We start from the raw sequence: 19,320 nt of genomic DNA on the forward strand, positions 1-19,320 counted from the left end.
TTTCTAAAAGTTCAGAGTTGAAAGCACACATTCTATAAATAAGTCTACAATGAAGTGCTAAAAGGTTTATTTCTGATTTCTTATTTTACAAACTAAGAACTGGGCATAAAAATATAGGATCATAAAATGCTTAAAAAGTGGATTACTAGAAACTAATAGAACACATTATTATCTATTGAGCCAATGATGGGTCAAATGGCATTTTGAATTCTTGCAGCGAATATGAGTATGACCTTCATGTATACCATTTACAGAAAGCAATTTTATTTACATTTTTAAATCCACATAAAGGTGAAAGATGATACTGCTGCAAAATGGAACATTTAATTTTTTGCCCCAAGGCATAACTAAACTCTCCCAAGGTCAAATGTAGTACAAGACTGAAATGAAGCCAGACTCTCCCTCCTCATTTCTTGCCAAAGGACTTCCACTTTGGACAGGAGTGTCCTGGACCTACTTTCATTCTTCAGAAATGGAAGAATTTCTAGATTCCACATAGGTTGAGTAATTAATTCTATAAAATATTTTGTGGGCATTTTGCTACTCTTTTTAAAACACATATCCAGAATGCAATGAAAATGTCCACGCTAGGCTAGTTGAATGTTTGGGAATGCTTTGACAATCAGGTATTAAGTAGATTTTTTTTAAAGTTGTCATTATGCAAAGATTTTACTCTTAAGGTGTATGGTCCATACATTTACATATAAACTGTACTCTTCTTTTGCCACCTCTGCCTGCCCAGATATGAAAAGTAATTTTAAAAACATGTATGTGAATTGTTACAGATGGTATGTATCATTTTAAACTCTATGGCTGATGACTATGAGGGAGTGTTGTACTTCACTCCCCGCTCCCACTTATCATACCCTGAGGCCCTGGGATCATTTTTCACATTAATCAGGTCAAAGATGCAGGCTTCCTAAAAAGCAATGTCCTACATGCCAACATGCCATCAGCAGAAGCTTCAGTTACAATCACCAGTACCAAATCTATGTTTGTTGACCTCATGTCCCCATTTAATGGGAAACTCCCAAAGAATGGCAACTTTATCTAAGAAAACTACCCAACAACTGTAGTATCAACAGCAATTTTATGCATACCCCAGTTACCCAAGCAAGGTCTGGTCAGAGGAAGATGAAAGAACTCTTCATTAAAATGGAAAGCAAAATAATTTCTCCAAATAATGTTTGAAATGAGAGACCCATTTCCCTACCTTGTTGTTTCATGTATATGCATGCATACTCATCAACACACAAACATGCACCTGCACCCATAATATGTTGTAGTAACTAAAAGCCCTGGATCAAGAATAAGCCTGCCTGACATAGACTCTTGCTGTTTTTCTCTAGACAATGAAACCCTGACTGCTGCAATTATTTCCTCATCTATAAAATGGGGAGCGTTAATATCACTAGGACAGTCATTCATTAATATAAATGATATGAATAGGATCTTACTAATATTAATAGTACTTATCATCTCATAGTGTTGTTTAAAAAAACTAAATGAGGGAGGGCTGAGGTGTAGCTCAGCAGCAGAGCCTATCATGCCCAAGGCCCAGCATCAAAAAATAAAAATTTTTAAGAAACTCCCATGCTAAAGTTTTAACAGGCACTTGGCTCAGAATGCCAACTGTAAGATGGGACACACTTTGTTTTGTGGTCGTTCTTACACCCTCTCCACTCTCATGTTAAATCTAATACACAAATTAACATTTCTGTGAAATAACTTTTCTGGGGTAGCCACTGCAGTGATTGGAAGGAGATAATCTGAACAGCTTATGACAGCTTTTTTCTTCCAAACTATTCCATCTAGCCCTCCTGGGAAGTTAATGTGCTGCTACATCCACATTTTTAGCTGGAATGAATTTCAATGGAGAAAAGTCACCCATATTCCTTGGTAAAAGGCCCTTAGATTTTAAAAAAGGAAACTCTTTATGATTACACTGTATGCAAATTTTAAGGGAAATTTGAGTTTTAAAGGTAATTAAAATCTAATACTGTTCAAAATTTAATCAATAGTTTAAAGGAGATTCTAATAAATACCCTCAGTATTTCCCACCTGAAATTAAAACATCACAAGGATTCTCATCTGTGGATGATTTCTTTCATTTCTATAAACTGTTGGCTAGTGTCTATAGAAATAGCCATTTCCTTCTGGCTATGATCACAATGCTTACTATCCACATTAAAGACATATGGCCCTATGGGTATCACTGGGTGATCGTATAACTATCAAGTAGCTGAAAGAAATAAACAAAGAATAAGATGGTGCTAGGGTACAATTAGTCCCTGTGTGCCATCACTGTAAGGACTACACTGGGAAAACACGGACACTTGATCCAGAAACCTCTCTCTCTAAAGGACAGCCAGACTTTGTTCTTTATTAATTCACCATTGCTGTGTTCCAGTCACCTCTGAGCTTGTTGTAATACATTAACTCAGTCATTCCTCAATAATAACTCCGTGGGGTAGAAAGGATTGTTAGCCCCACTTTACACCCAAGAAAAGTGAAGATCTGAGAAGTTTACCCAAGGTTACAGAAGGAAGAAAATCCTTTACCATTATCTTTCACACTTTTTTCCTAAAAAGTCTTTATCAATGCTACTTGCGTTAAGAATTGCAATATGGCATATGAGACAGGAAGAGAGAAAGACCCTGCAAGGAGTAAAAAGGAGCCTGTTTTCTCCCTCCTGTGGCAAAGTCTTCACTGGAACCAAGAAGTTATCCACTTTCCCCTCACCACCCTTCTGCTGTGAATTCAGTGTTGACACTTGGTCAGTTGCCACGATATCATATGCCTTAATGAAAGTTGGGTGATGGTCTCTGGGAGGATATCACCCATTGTTTGGGGTTGGGATATTGATTCATCTTTAAAGTCCCCCCCCCCCCACGTCCTCACCATCTGTCCAAGGAACACTAGGTAAAAACTTTCACTATCTGTGCAAATGCATCTGGACACACTTTAGTTAGAACCATTCTAATTGTGAAGGATTTCAATCAATAATGCAAGGCAGGATTAAACATCTCAGGTCAAATCATTCACTTTTCATGCTTCCACAATGCAAAACATTTATTCAAGAGGTTCAGGTCCAAAAGTGATAGCTCAGCCCAAAAGCACTAATGCCAGGTCTGCATTAGTTTGATAATAGCTAGATAGTGTGGCTGCCTGGTTGGTGCAGCTGTTCATAATTCTGCCTTGTTAAACCAAAAGAAATAAGGTTGAAAATCTAATGTGAGGCACTCATCATTCAATTACATATTTCTTGTGAAAGAGGCAAAAACTCTGCCGTGTTCTGCAAAATCGCCACATCAATAGCAATTAAGTTTCACATCAAGACGGGAGAAATAGTACATTGACCATGCATGAATAACTTCCTTTCATATGCTGCAGTTTGCATCTTTCTCCGCATTTAATTCTCTAAAACAGTAAATGATGGTGCCCTGGTGCAAGAAATTCTTCACAAATTGCTGGGAAAATATGTGTGTAAAGGTATTTTATATTTTCAATTGCAGAGAGAGTGTAGATGGCTCTGTTACCAACTCCACAGCAGCTCCAACAACAAATCACAGCACATCATTCTACAAATAGGCTTTAGAATTAAACTTGGGATTAATTATGGCATTTTCATTGAACATTTCTCAAACGGAAAGTATAATGGATCTCATATAATCCAGAGCAAACTTTTAAGAGTGATAGCATCAGCAATATACATAGCTAGTTGGTTAAGTTGAGGCATAGTTTTTAATTTAGAGGAAATGTTGCAGTGAACAGTTCTGCAAGGGACAAGAAAAAAAAAAAAAGGAGTGACTATTCTAGCTAGCCTTGGAGTGAAATAGGGAGGGGAACAGGTTTTGAAAATGTCACCATGGTTTCTGGCCATGTATAGTTCTCAGTCCAATAAGGCAAAAGAAAAAGAGAGAGAGAGAGAGAGAAAAGAGTTTTATTCTTGCAATAAAAACACAGAGTAAGGAAAAAAGAAATTCATAGTGGAATCTATGGCATTTCTTAGAGAGCTATAAAGCAAAAAACAGTATAAATGAAAAATGTAGTTTTTATTTATAATTAAAGGAAAAAAAAGAATGAGGTCCTCAAATATTTTTTTCTGAAATTTTGCCTTTGAAAAGCAGGAAGATAATTGTTCTTAATAATTTGACTGTACTCAGAAAGCCATTTTACAAAGTTAGATGCTGAATGAAAATCTCTATTATTCAAAAGTAAATATAAAATACCAATAGCATACAACTGCAATAAATATGCAATTTATTATTTTTAAATAAAGTAGTGAAGCAATGATAATTTTTTTCTTGTGTATAACCTTTTAGTAATAATGGGTCTCTTTGTAATCTGGTAAGATGATATATATTTTTCCTAAAATTTTGGTTAAGTAATTTGGTGTTGCCTTGGAATCTTAGTGATTAGTTTCAAAATAAGTTAAGTACATAAAAAAAGAACAACCTTATGAATACCACATCAGTGTACAAAAACGGACGATAAATTTCCACCACATTGTCAAACTAACTCAAAACAATCAAATATTTCACTGAACCATTTACAACTATTGATTGCACACCAAACTTGACTTTATGTTCTTCCTATTTTAAATAGATGCAATATTTTACAAGGGCTTCACAAGTAGGAGAATGTGAATGTAAAGCAGTCCATTAATTTTATATAAGCTGTTTTATATACCTGTGGGCCTCTAATAACACCCAGCTACAAGGTTACAAGGAGAGGAATCATTTTCTAAAGTTCAGTTGAAGTACTTATGCATGACTAAAATTCCAACTATCATACCAGCAGTTTCTCTTTACCAAAATTGTATTTTCATGCTATAGCTGGAAATATTTTATATATACGGGACAACAATGCCATGTTACCTATTAAGGAAACAGCAGTCAAACCCAAATTGAAATTTCAAAGCCAACGACTTGTGAAACAGAATGCTTCACAATAATTTTCATGATACCCTTAAAAGAAGTAGATATACAGATAGATACATCTGGCTGTTAGTGGTCTCTGTGTGTGCATGTGTTTAATCTGTAAATGAAAGTGACTCTTCTAAGTCAAGAAATTTTCTCCAAACCTGTCTATCACAATTTTTCTGGCAATAACCTCTTAGAGAAGGAAATCAGTGTCACCATTTGTATGTGTGGCAGGGAGCATTCTGTGATTTTCAGTTTTATTAAAATTCCTGCCAATATATATTATGGTATCTTTGTGTTGTCTCTGGAAGGCCCTGTTACACTATTCGTGAATTTGTGCATTGTGGTAGGCTAGGGACATGGAGATGCAGAAAAAATGTAGGACCCTACAGTTATTTTCAGTTAGCTCTTTCTGCTCAACTTCCTGCACCAATACTGCTCTTTACCACAGTGTACATTTCCAGTAAGTGGTTACCCTGCCTTTTGTGCTTCTAAGTTAGGATAAGCTAGTAAATATCATTTTCACTATATTGGGCTCTCTCTTTAAAGAAGCATGACTGTAGGATCTGGTCTCACAGAGATAGTCCTTTAGACTTGAGAAAAGTAAATTAAAGGGACATTTCTGTTAATATCAAAGCAGGCTTATACTTCAATACAAACACTTCCTTAATTTTCCTTTCTCAGCATGCTTCATAAATATAAAGAAAAAGGCTCTCCACTGGATGTATGTTGCATATATCTCACAGAGTTTAATTACAAACCCTCTAAAAATGAAGATGCTGAGAGGAAATGATGCCAGTAGATCACACAGTCCTGGCATTGCATTGGCTATCTTCTCTGACACCAAGGAAACAAAGATACTCAGGTAATCACAATACGCTATGAAAGCTTGGGCTCTGAGGAAAAGAAAATCCAATGGGAAGGGCAGATGTATTATTTTAAAGTCCTGAAGTCCACATTTTTAAATTTTATTCTCATTAATGTTGTTATAATTATAATCATTGTACTGAGAGGAAGGGAGAAGTAAATTTTTTTAAGATCCTGTTTTATCTCCTCTACAGTCATTGATCAGTTGTAATAAAGGAGGGACCTGTCAGATGAAGGCCAGACACTCAAAAGCCTACACCACACCTCATTCGACCAAGACAACTAAGACACTGCAGGAACTGTGAAGACACCTGCGCAGGAACACAAGTTTCATCCCAGTAGCTGCCCAGTCACCGGGGGCATCAGGCAACTTCTGAACGTGAGAAAGACCAAGAGTGTGCCTGAGTGCAGGCTGCAATGGGAGGGAAAATGGGGGAAACGCTTGCAATACATGCGCAGAACCCTGGACAGTTCAGTGTTTTTAAGGGGTGAAGGTAGGGCCCATACCTGGTCCTGGCTAACTGCTGAGGGATTACTCTTAGGCAAAAGGCTAGAATTTCTCAGGAAGAACAAATAAGAGGGGGGGGGGGGTCTTGGCGGGGCCTTGAAGAATATCCAGGAGGTATTGCTTCTAAACATGTCCTTCCTATCCAGTTTCGGAGTCCTCTTCACCCCCCAGATTCGTTGTTTTCTCGAGGGCTTGCCTTTGTCAGAACTTCTACGGGTTGATGGAGTACTGGTTGTCAGGTCTCCGCTCCTTTAATACTGCAGGGATTTGCAGCATCGAATGTCTTGAAAGGATTGACTTAAGCTACGACAAGAGAATAGGACAGAACTTCCCAGCCAACCTTCGCCTTTGACATAGACAACCCCTAGCGCCAATGCTTGGTACTAACCAGCTTATTTCTGGATCAAATCAACGGTGTGCCGGTCGCTGAGGAGTAACAGCGTACCCTTTAAGTGACAGCAGCGACTGCTGTAGAGTGCGCAGAGAGGCCCCCGGGGAGTGTGCAACAGCGGCCAGAGCAATGGAGCCGGGAAAGGGACTGGGGTGAGAATGTGAATGTTTGGGGTGGGGGTGGGGGGTTGTTTGGTCGGTTGGTAGGTTTGTTGTTGTTTGGTAAGTAAATAAAAAGGAACTTCTCGCCCCATCCAGGGTCTAATGATGATAGATTTTACGCTGCATCGTGCCCCACGCTGGCGAGCCAAACCTCGGAAAATAATGAGGCTGCATCCCCATTCGTCTGCATTAAAGGCGAGCAAGGCACTTTCGATAGCAAATATATCGATTCCCTTGCCCAGGCCGTGGTTTGTCCTGCTCCCCGTGAATAATTACTGTTCCTTTAGAAATTCATAATAATTAGGACTCTCCCCACTCCACCCCCACCGCGCTGCTTTTTAAAGGCGCCTGATCTTGGAGGGCGTCTGGGTAGTTCAGCAGCCTGTTCCCCGCAGGTGGGGGTTGGGGTGGAGTACCTTCTCCCCCACCTAGTTTTACTCTTGAGAGAAAGCTGGTTTCCTTCTAGGTTTCTCCGTTTTCTTGTCTATCAAAAGAGGTTTTTACATCACTAAAGACATTCCTAGCTCTGCATTATATGACACATGTTTCTGTTTGCGGCGGGGAGAGGTAAATTAATGAACTATGAGGGGTGGAGGTTAGGGAGGAGAGGGTGAGAGAAAGATTCGCCTCCCCCCACACAGCATAAACTGCGGTGGTCACGTGACGACGCAACCATAAAAGGGGCGGGGGTGCAAACAAGAGGTTCTAACCGCAGGACACCTTGGGGGCCTAGCGATTGCAGTTTGATGTTCCCAAATGACTGGCAGGGGGAAGCGGGTCTTTACAATCGCAAATGGGTGGTAAACAGAGAATGCTAACACGACCTTAAGAAGGACCTCGCCCCAGCGGCGGCGGGTACTAGAAGGGGCGGAGCCTACGGCGCTGGCCGTGGTTCTGAAGAATCGCTCTCCAGGCCTGCATTTGCAAAGCTGCGGATCGGCAACCCAATCGATCTGGGTGCTGGCAGCCGCTCTTCGGAAAACTGTCGCTGTCCATCCTTCAGTCCCTAGAAAACCGAAGGTGGGCTGTGCGGACAAAGTTTTCCAGAAGCAACGTTTTGGAGTGGGGGCTTAGGTTTCGGATCTGGGAGTGCTCCTCCTGTGTTTTCATAAACCTCTTGGGATTTCTCTACATTACCTGAGGCTAAAAGTAGACTATAAAGTGCGTATCTGTGGTGGTAGCGACTCCAACTGGGAAATTTCCCCGGGTCGAAACACTGTGGCTTCTGGTGGAGGACTGAGTTTCAGGAGTCAAAGGTCTGAAGCCTACGTCGAAGAAAGTTTCTTGCTTCTTATCTTAGAAGATGACTTTTGGCCTTAACAGTCAGTTGGTGGGGTGGGGGTCTGAGACATAAAGCATGAAGTATGAGGAGGACACCCCCTCCCTCCGATGGGGCGAGGGTGCCTGGTCTCCCTTTGAGCCCTTAGCCGCGACAGCTCGGATTCTTCACGTCAGAATCCATTAGGTCCGCAGGAATGATGGGCGAGGCCAGGTAGAAGGCAAGTTCAGCAGGGACGAGCAGAGCTGAGCCCCCGTGAGCCAGTTTCTAAGGAAACATTTGGTTCTTCTAAGCGGCAATTTGTCATATTGTGGGAGAAAGAAACAGTACAAGAAAAGCCTCCGGTTCTCCATTCTCATGCAGATGAGGCGATGGGTTTTGGCTGCGGCCTGTGTACTCCACCACCCCGCTTCGTATTTCCGGCTTGAAGGAGTAAAATACCCACATGAATTTAAAGAAAAAGGAGTTGGGAAAGCTTTTCTCGAGCTTGGCCCGAGAGGTACGTGCTGCTTTCTTGCTGCTCCTGGGAACCCACCAAAGTACTATTATTCCAACGCCTGGGCTCCCAGCGCCAACTGGCTTTCCACTATCCGGAGCCCCGGTCTAGATGGCAAGGGACTTGCTATAACACCGGGCAGCAAGCAAGGGATTGTCTCCGCCCCACACACACCCCACACACATTCATCCAGCAGCCCCCATCTCTGTAGTAAATAAAATGTACTAGGAAAAACTGTTTACAGAGTACGTAATTAAGTTTTCAGCCCGCAGCAGAGATGCGGCGCGCTCATCTGAAGTTTAAGCAACAGCCAGCGATCCGGGAGGGCAGACTGCAAACTTGGAAAATACGCAAACACGCTCTAGGGCGCGCAAAGGGGCAAGAAGAAGCCGCCAATATATATCACCTCAATAAAAAGCCGCTCTTGGAAAGCTTGCATAGTAATTGAGACGGGCGCTCTTTTCTGATCTGGGTTGGCATTTCCTCATCTCGAGCTGACAGAGCCAACTCAGGAAATTGCTGGTAATATTCATCTGGGGAGCACTTTCATTAAACGTAATTCATTCGACTTTCACAATAAATTGAGTGACATCCTTACAGCGGAACCTTTTTATCCTTGATTAAGTGCTTGCCAAGCTTTGGTTTTCCAGTTTATTGTCACATTCCTTCAAGCAGAGTCGTCAACATGCCAATCCACAGCAGAAAAATGCGCGCGCTGTGTTTACCAAGCTCCGGGAGGGGTTAGTGCTGACAAGGAGAAAAAGAACTGGTCGGAAACTTGACTAGTGGATAAATCAAGACCGCAACTTCCAGCAAACTCGCGGCGAGACCAGACAAATGGTGGCGAGGAGATTGTAGGGGGAAGCGAAAGGGCAGATGCGCCTAGTGACCCGGTTGCACCCAGAAGCTGCTGACCCGACCGCGCCCAACCAGTGGACGAGCGCGACCAGTTGGATCCGCTCGCCTTCCTTTAATTAAATAGGCTAGAACTGCTAACGTCTTAAATGAGATCTGAAACTCCCATAGGACATGGTTGCCCAAAGGGAACTTTCCTGAGCCGAATTAAACCTAGATTCTTTATTGTTTAAAGAAAAGAATGCACACTCTCTAACTTGCCGCTGGAGAGCAGGCAAACTTTCAGAGATTTCATTGGCTTGTTTTCATGGGCCGAGGAGGGCAAGAGGTGTTTTTTTCTCATGGTCGGGATTCCCTTTTGCTCTTAATATCTAAGCCTTCAGACCCTGGAATTCCAGGTGGCAAAGCACCTCAATATTTCAGGACTGGACAATGGGGAGGCATCCCTTTGCCAAAGCGTGGCCCCTTCTCCCCTGCTGCTCCCTACTCCATTCCCCACCCCCTATAAAATCAAAGAAGCCCAGGACACAAAATTGCTTATTTGAAAAAGCAATATCCAAATGCTTTCATCACTCAAATGCCCTTTTGAAAATATTGTCGACGGTGGTTATTACCCAGACAATGCTGTCAATTTCTGTAGTCTGCAGAAAACCTTCCCTCGGATAGAAAAGTAGGACATTGGGCACCTATCTCAAAAAAATCAACCAATTTCCCTGCAACCGGATATATTTTTCACCCAGACAACACTTTCATTAAGGGGGAAATAGCCGTCAACAATTCAAAGCCAAATAGAAATCAACTTCGCACAATAAGGAACCACGAATTTAATAGCTTTCTGGGAAAATACCGCTAACAGAGTTGCAGCAATTCTGGTCCTGTCCCTCTAGTACTGAAAGCAGTTTCCCTGAAGCTGTCACTAGAAGGCCCTAACATAATACTCCTGGAAGTGGGCAAAAGGGCAACCCACCCAAGTGCTTCTCACACACCTCAAAGAGCTGTTTTCCTGGTCAATGGAGAGTTGAGCATTTCAGGAAAATGCCTGGAATACTAGCAACTTCTTCTTACCTGTCCCACAGAGCTCTGGAGTACATGGTCAGGAGAGTCTGCGTTCTGTAGTGCTGCTGAAACATAGGCCCCTCTAAAAATCTAGGTTTAGTCCTATGTCTAGAAGGTTAGTCTTGGGTAGAAAAGTCAGGAAATATGGTGCTATAGGAAAATTCTAGTACTGTCTCTATGAACTAACCTTCATAGAAAATACTTAAAGTCACTGTTAGGTAGATAATCCTTTTTTTTTTTTTTTTTTTTCACTTTATTTTTGGCAGTAAGCTCAAATTGAATAAAATTTCCAGTGGGCAGGTGGCTTAATTTCCAAAGGACAGGAAATACACATGCCTACTTCAAAGAATAGACAGTGGTAGTTTCTTTCCTTCTGCTTTCCCCCAGCCTCCATATTTCTAAACAAATACTGTCATAATGAGTGGAATTTACCCAAATGGTTGGCCTTCTAACAGTGCACAGGTTGTGATCCTGTGGGTATATTAATCCCTATTTTGGTCTCAAGTAAACAATTGGTGTAGAATTTATATTACAAGGACACCCTAAATTTGAGGGAATAGATGGCTCAAAGTGTTGTGGCACAAGGTTTAGAAAGATTTTTAAATTTTTGCTCATTTTAATTTAAAATGCCACTACAGTATTAGCTATTTGAATTTCTGGCAGAACTGGTGGAAGCTTTTCTTGTTAGAGTAGTGCTTTGAATGTGTGACTAATCACACACACACACACACACACACACACACACACACACACAAATCATTCTACCCCTTGTCAGATTTTCTGGACTCAATTTCTGTGTAACTTTTTCATTGGCATGATCGGAAAGTGCTCATTAGACTCAGTTCTTTATCTGAGAATTACCACAGGTGAGCCCCCAAACAGAATGCTACATTTTCTCCTGGGAAATGATCTCCTTGTTCCCTGGCCTGTCCTATAGCTTGATCCACTGAGAGTAACTTTAAGTCCATTTAGGACTCCACCCTATTTTCTTTAGAACAAGAAATCACATTTTCCTACTTTATCCAGTGTTTGTTTCAATATAGATAAAATGCTGCACTGTTATCCCATTATATCCTACTGAAAACACCCTGGAATTAATCCAGAACTGACAGGAAAAAAAAAAAAAAGATAGTAGGACTATAAAAATAATTGTAGCAAGTTAAGCCATAAGTTCCTCTCCTATTGATTTCAGATATTTAAATCTGCACCATACAACATTCAATACACTGAAATTTTCCTTACCTTTATTTTTAAAAGAGATTTTCTACCCCTGTACATTTACAACTAGAGCTTACCCCATGGTGATATTTAAGTATTGTAACTAATATGCTCCAAAAGATACCTTCGAACATGTATTTATAATTAGCTTTCCATTACAATACCAAATTCAGCTTCTAATAAGAACTAAGAAAGACCCCTCTTTCAACAAACACAAAGAGATTCAAAATCCTCAACCTAGAACTGGTATTCAAAGAATCCTGGGCCAAGAAACATACTTTGAGAACATTTATCCAAATATAGGCAGAAATTGTGGCTCAATATTGACCATTTATTTGTTGGTTAGACAACTGTTTTCCATAACAGAGTCTCTCTAAATTTGGAGATATTTAAGTTACTTTTTTTACTGGCAAAAACTTGAATATTTCTGTATAGAAGATATCTAAACACGCCCTGCTCCCTGGACATAATGTGTTAATTATTGGGAAACAACTGGGATTCCATGGGCACAAAGGGAAGGTGTACTAGATGTATTAGTTACAAAGCAAGGCATAAATAGAGTGCTCCAGTCATTTAGATAGTGGTGTGAGCTCAGGCAGACAGAAAATTACTTATTCAATTCCTCTCTAGCTCATGCCAGTTCAAGGAAAAAAATAAAATAATGGCTTTGCCACCCTTGCCTTCTTGGAGTATAATTTTAAGCAGCTATTGACAACCTGTATGCATTTATTGCAGATTTTTGCAAAGGGCTGAGATGTTTTGGTGTGCAGCTACAAATAAATGGTAGATTCAGTTACTGTGTCTTATGTTCAATGCAATAGATGGACAAAGGAGCCTTGATCCTTCTTGATCTGTTCATTGTCCTAGAGTTTTAATCAAAGCTCCCTGCTTCTTTATATGTCTAAAACCATCCTGACTTGACTGTCCAATGCACCCTTTAAATTCATTTTCATGGTAAAAGTCAGCTTCCTCCTTTGTCAGGAAATCAACTCAGAATTTTGCTGGCAAATAACCATGGGATTACAATCCCTGGAAATACTGCCTTGGGTCATGGCCATCAACCTTTTGTTTTTGTGGTGCCTGTGTTTTCTAATCCCCTACACACAAAACAACTTTAGATTGAGGAGAAAAGAATGGACTTCTAAATCGCCTTCTCTATTTTATTGTTCACATATCGTATTGTTTTGAGTGAAATTGGAAAAATTGTCTCCTTTCTCTGTATTGCCAAAAGGCATTCAGGTAATGAAGTCTGTAACTAAACGGTAATTGAATCAGCATAATTTGCACACTGAATGGTTTTCAAATGCTCCCAGTTTACAATTAAAGGAGAATTAATGCTCTTGTTGTTGAGAACGCAGCGCATTAGAATAAATCCAGCACTGTTGTTGTAATGAGTGGAAAACGGTTTAACTGCCAACAAACACATTTAAAATTTAACACAACGTATTGATTTCACTTCTGCTTTTGATAGATTATTTTCCAGACTATCGAAATACTTGCTTCAAGCGATAAACTGCACCGTAGCCGGGAGCCCTTGCAGGGTGTGTGAGCACAGTCCAAGGACGCAAGAACAGTCCTGAGGTTCAGGTCATGCGTAAAGGCATGCAGACGAGAGGGGCAGGCGGGTTACGATGGTCAAGGGAATCGTTAATATTCCTCCTCTGTCTTTTTCACTGTACACTCCCTCCCCTATCTCTAAATTTAAAAATCTTTATTTCCTCTGACCAAACTTTCTGCCCTCCAACTTTGGGCTCTCAATGTCAGTGGGCTAACGGGACACAGGTGGAGCAAGAAGGATAGAAAATGGGAATTGGGAAGGACACTCTTTGCATTTTGTCTGCATTCTAGCGGGAGAAGGCACAGACTTCAGCGACAGAGTCAGAAAGGCTGTTCTTTCGGATTGGTTGCCCAGGCTTTCACCTGTTTACCCCAAGGTGTCCTGTGGTCGAGGACACTGATGCGCAGCGCCCTCTGGCGTCCGCGACTGCTATGGTCAGGAGATAAAGGTGCAAAGACAGGCAACATTGAGGAATCTGAGACTGAAGCTGAAGCCTGTTAAATACACATATATACACATATTCATATTCTCTCTTCTCCCTCTCTCTCTCTCTCTCTCTCTCTCTCTCTCTCTCTCTCTCTCTCTCTCTCTCTCTCCTGCGCGCGCGCGCACACACACACACACACACACACACACACACACATACACTGTATTCAAAAACTCTGCCGCCCTGCAGTCCCATGTGCCAGGGCAAAGGCCGGCTGAAAAACGCTGACAATTGCAGGATGACAACCTTATTGCTCCCAGGATTATAAGGATTTGGAAGCTCTTGGGATTGAGGGACACCAGCACCACCCTCAATCCCATTTACCCATTTATCCAGCCTCACTAGTAAGCTCAGGTGGCTCCAATGCTTCTCAACACTAGGCAGGACACACTGGGTCCTGGGCATACTTCTGCCATCCAGGACCCACTGTTGGGGTTTTTGCACAGAGTACAAAAAAAAAAAAAAAAAAAAAAAAAAAAGGTACTGATGTCCCTGGCCCTCCCAAAACCCAGATCAGGGAAAGCGCACTCTCCTTCTCTGGTGGTGTCTATAGTTCCCAATTCACAATAAAGCGTTTTGCCCTGGAATGAGTTCCAACACTGTGCAAAGTCATAATAACCCCGGAAAACTCGGTTCAGGGTGGACTCTGACCAAGGCTTTGTTTAGGATTCTCTCGCTGGAGACAAGGCCTGTCATTTTCTAATAAGGAGGTGGGCACTTGAACCTGGGTTCTGTTATTTGATGAAAAAGAGGTTTTTCAAAGGAAGTGGAGTGGGACATCTTTGCTGGAGTATCTCTGACCCAACTTTGATTTATAGTGTTCCTGATAGCTAAACTGAATCCTGTCTGAACCTCCCCACTCCGCAGTCAAAGAAAGTTACCTGCACTTCTTTATGTACCACATCTCCAAACTGGTGGAGCCGGTGGGTAGAATAACTTTCAAAACTACTGACTTAGGCAGATTTGTGCTTTCAACCCCTCAACCTCATTCCCATTTCCTTTTGCTTAACCTCTGTGTATGAACTACTAAGAATTCCATGCCTTCCACCCTTCTTCTTTGCCCTCTCTCTCAAAACCATGTGGTCCCACCGCTTCTTTGATTTCTGGACGTCGGGGGTGCCCCGTCGGCTGTTCACAATCACACTTAGAGGGGAACTGGAGAAGGCTATGGGGGTGGGAACCACAGAAAATCCCGCAGGAATCCGGAGACCAGCTTCCCAAAGTTGTTCCAACACAGTCTCTAGAACACTCTTCTCGCTGAACTGGTGGCCTCACATTCCTCTCGCGCGCCCCCAGTTGCTTGGCCTCCGGGACCGCGAGGAATTTCAGAGGCGCCCGACCCGCCGCGACTTACCAAGTAGACCGTGGGCTGCAGGAGGAGAAGCACGTACCAGTAGGCAGCCTGCATCCTCCCGCGTCTCAAACTTCCTTGGCGGTGCCTTCGCTGAGTCTTTGTTCCTTCAAAAACATAGATCCACCTGACATCCACTTTACAGAGAAAGGAGCGCTCTCAGCAGCCTAGATACAAATGAAATTAGACAACCCATGACCACGCGGGCAAGGTTAGGCTTGGCGATCAAGCGGGGAAAGGGGGTCGTGGCGGGAAGGGGTGGACCAAAGAAAAAAATTAGAAGAGGGGGTGCGAAAAATTGAAAAGCAAGTAAATCTAGCGTCTAAAATGAGCTAGAGCGCAGTCCGCAGGCAGGCTGGCGGGCGGGAGGGTGAGGGGCTCCTTGCGCCCTGCGCTTCTTGGGTGTGAGTTCCGGGGCGGCGGAGGCCCGAGGCGTTGGGCAGAGAGCCGCGTGCAGGCTGGTTCAGAGCTCAACTGTTTCTGGCAGCGAGACCTGCCCTAATGTTTGATAGCCCAGCGGCTCGGACAAGAGGCGGCGGCTGGTTCTTCGCCAGCCCTGGCAAGGCTCACACACGTACACACCAGCAGAGAGAGAGAAAGAGAGGGAGAGAGACTGAGCGAAGGGGCGCGGTGAAAGAAAGGGGTAGGTAGAACTGACCAGGATTAGGTGCTGGGTATCTCAACCCGTTCGGTGAAGTGGGGGTGGGGAAAGGGATTGCAATTTGCATATAGGAAAGCAGGGCTCAGTTTACCCATTCAAGTCCCCCGCACATCCAGATATACACACACAGACACAAAATCACATCACTAATACTACTTTTTTCTAGTCAAGGGGCGCAGCCAGTTGCTAACTTCTAGAGTACAAACCTGCCTGGGGCTGGAAGGCTCACCTGCCAGGCATGCTCTGTCCCCTTCCCCGCTGCCCTTTACTGGCTTCTACGACCCTGCCCCAAGGTGTCCCTTCTGGGAACAGTGAAGGCAAAGGGTACGTACCGCACAGGACTGAAGGCGAATCGGGCGAGCAGTGACCGCTCTGGGCAGGCTCCATGGAGGAGCTACTCGGGCCTGGCGTCTCCAGCGCCCCGGACGTGCCCTCCCCGGAGCTCCGTCTCCATGCTCGGGCGAGGACGGGTCCAGCTGCCTCCTCCAGCCTTGGCGGAGTCGGCGTCCCAGTGCCCGGGTCGCGCTCGGGATTGGTTCGCTAGAGCCTAGGCTTGGTACAGTTGGAATCACGGTGCAGGAAACTTAAGGGGCAAAAGAGGGAGGGAGTGGGGAGTAAAGGTGGAAAGAAAGGAAGAATAAAAGGGAAGAAGAAGAATGGGAGAGAGAGAGGCGAATGCGCCTGCTGTGCCGGACAGCCTGGGACTGCCAAAGCTAGCACTGGGACCAGCAGCCCAGGATTCCCAGCTTTCCGAGGATGCCAGAGGATGGTAGAAATGATTGAAGGGGAGGAGACTGGGCAAGTCCTCGGAACTTGAACTTGAGAGATAAGATACTGGCGTTCTGGAAGAAAAAAACCAAACAGCAGGCACGGAAAGTCCTAGTTTCTTAAGGAGGGGTGGGGTGGCGAGAATTTGAAGACTGCGGGCACACAAAGCAGCAGCATCTTTACCCGTGACACTGAGAAGCCCAGGAACCGCTGGGGGGTAGGGAGGGGGGTCGTGGTCACTATCCAAGGTCCTGCCCGGCCACCGGGGGACGCTCTGCAGCTCTCTGGGTTTCCCGCGTGGAGGTGGTGGTTTCTCCGCAGGGCCGCGGCTTGGCGTGTCTAGATTCCTGATACCGACAAGTACACTGGCACGTGGGTGAACGGTTTCTCAAAGACTCATTAATACCCCATGTAAATATGTCCCGCTCTTAGGCTTTCGGCGAGCTGAGCCCGCAGGAAGAAGTAGTTCCTGCGGCGTCTCTGGCGGCCGCAGCGCCCCCTCCCCAGAGGACCGGAACCGCGGGCAGAGTGGCGGGGAGCTGCGTAGGGCAAAGACCCGCGCGGGAGAGTGCAGGTCGCCCCTGCCGACTTCGGGCGGGGCGCAGACGCACCGCGGACCTGTGGCTGCGTGGCCAGAGGCGGGGGTGCCGCGGTCCGCCAGCCATTCAGCGCGCGGCAGCTGAGAGGACTGGGCGACCTTGGGCTCTCTGGACTCCACTCCGCCGGCTGGGCCGAGCAAGAATGGGGGATATTTGGAGCGGTTGCCACCCCCCTTGATAGGGACACCTCCCACTCAACCAGCATCTGTTTCCTATACTCGTCCTCTGTGCTCTGACTGTGTCTTTGAGTTTCTCAATCCTTCTCTTGCTGTCGCTCTTTCTCTTTCTATCATCTATGTGTTGTCGGTCTCTCTGTCACTTCCATCGTTCATGTCTCAGTCCGTTGGTGTTTGTTTTGCCTTCCCTCTGCCTCTCCGTGTGTGTCTCGGCATCTCTGTTTTTCTACCTGGCCCCTGCCATTATCCCTGAAATCCTGTTCTGTTCTTGCCTCCACCCTCCCCAGCCCACAACCGTCAGACCAGCTTTCCTGGTATCCGGTGAGATTCTAAACTAGTTAGACCCTTCTAGTGCAAGCAGGGCTGCCAGCGCCTTTTCAGCATGCCAGACTCAGGCCATAAGTCCAAGTGTCTGCCTTTCACCGTAGTCTACTCTGGAGTGATACACACTGCAGAATAACATTTTGATATTCCTTTGTAAAAATTGGGTCAAAATTTATCTCAGGAGCCCAAGTTTGTAGAACCTAGAATTGTGATTTTTAGTGAGTCTCAATGTGTTCTTCTTAAGCGTGGGTGTAGGGCACCTCAGGCTCTGTGGCGTCTGCTGTAGTCAATCCCGGACCAAACAATGTACCTTCTAGACAGGATGTCCCAGGGTGACCACAGGCTAAATTCCGGGGGTGTGGGGAGCAGGTTATCCCCTCTTCAACATGGCCTTGACAACAAAACTACCCTCTCCTGGAGCAGATGCAAGAGGAGCCCTGCTGAGTCAGATCTCCAAAGCCTCCAAATTAGATACCACTATAGGACATACCTGCCTTTGAGCTTTGTGGCTTACACTACCTTCCCACTAAAAATAGCTCCTTAAAGAGGAAGCTCTCCTGATCTCAAAAGTTCGACTCTGCAGTGTGACCTTGGAATTCAGGAGGGCACAAGCAGTGTAAGGCACTGAAGCACACTTTCTAACTGGGACTCTCTGAAAGTCCACTTTAGAAATAATATGTTTATGTATACAACATGTTTGCAATGTTGATTTGACTATTTTCAAAACTGGGTTTTTCATGTGTTAAAAAAGTTTAAAGAAGAAAGATTAAAGTCTTGAGGCACCCATATCTGAGACTGAAGGGCCGAAGTAGGGTGAACAAGACTTGGTTTGATTCCATCTTCTAAGATTCTTGAGGCCATCCTAAAACAGATCTCTATTTGTACAGGAGCTCCCAGGCCCTCCCAGACCCGCCCAGGCTGGAGTATGGAGCTGAAGGGAATGTTACCTGGATACCCAAATACAATACTGTCAGAGCTGAACTTCTCTCTGACCTTCAGGAAACAAAAAAGATAAAGGCCAGCTTTGGGATACACCAAGTTCTTTTCTAAACCTTGCTTCAAACACATTCTGCCTCCTGAGCCATTTCGCCATAAAAAATTACTGCTAGTGAAATAGATGATCAAGGGCCTTAAAATCTCTGTCTGAATGGGACTGATTATTTAAGAAAAGCACCACAGGAACCTAGTAATGGGAACTAGTAAGGCACTTTGTTCTATGACACAGGGTGCCAAAGAGCTCTTTATGTTAATGACCTGAGACCTTCTGCCCAGACATTCAACTCTCACTGGATCCTACAAGATATTTGGCCTGTATAACGCAGCAGTGGATTGCTTTTTTTTTTTTTTTTTTTTTTAAATCTTTGCTGGAGTCTTCATTTCCTGTAGTACTCAATCAGAAAAGAACTGTGAACCACCAAGTAGCACTAAAGAACTTATTGTTTCTGCTAAACCTCTCCAATTTTAATGGCATAATATTACACCATACAAGGATGGCTCATTCACCCTCCTTCTTTCCTACTGTTTGCTTTAAAAACAAAACTGATAAGAGCATGATTTTTATACATTCTTCTACTTAAAGTTGTACATTACTCTAAAATGCACTCTTAGAATATAGTACATCAACCATGATCTCCACCAGG

At 43.9% G+C, this 19,320-nt stretch overlaps 1 protein-coding gene across 2 annotated transcripts in view; it reads right to left on the minus strand.

The window, feature by feature from the left end:
• NXPH1 (neurexophilin 1) overlaps nucleotides 1–17,156 on the minus strand; it is a 279,576-nt gene extending 262,420 nt beyond the window's left edge. Inside the window, exons 1-2 of one of the 2 annotated variants that reach the window (XM_079151498.1) lie at nucleotides 16,146–17,156; nucleotides 15,156–15,319 (exon numbers count right to left, since the gene is read on the minus strand). In XM_079151498.1, coding sequence (XP_079007624.1) covers nucleotides 15,156–15,209 — 54 coding nt within the window. In that variant the 5' untranslated portion in view covers nucleotides 15,210–15,319; nucleotides 16,146–17,156. Of the gene's footprint in view, nucleotides 1–15,155; nucleotides 15,652–16,145 lie in introns of those variants that run through there. The other variant, XM_079151499.1, reaches the window with a different exon arrangement.
• Nucleotides 17,157–19,320: the final 2,164 nt, after the last annotated feature.

Source organism: Sciurus vulgaris (genome assembly GCF_902686455.1).
Source record: "Sciurus vulgaris genome assembly, chromosome: 8".
Lineage (NCBI taxonomy): Eukaryota > Metazoa > Chordata > Mammalia > Rodentia > Sciuridae > Sciurus > Sciurus vulgaris.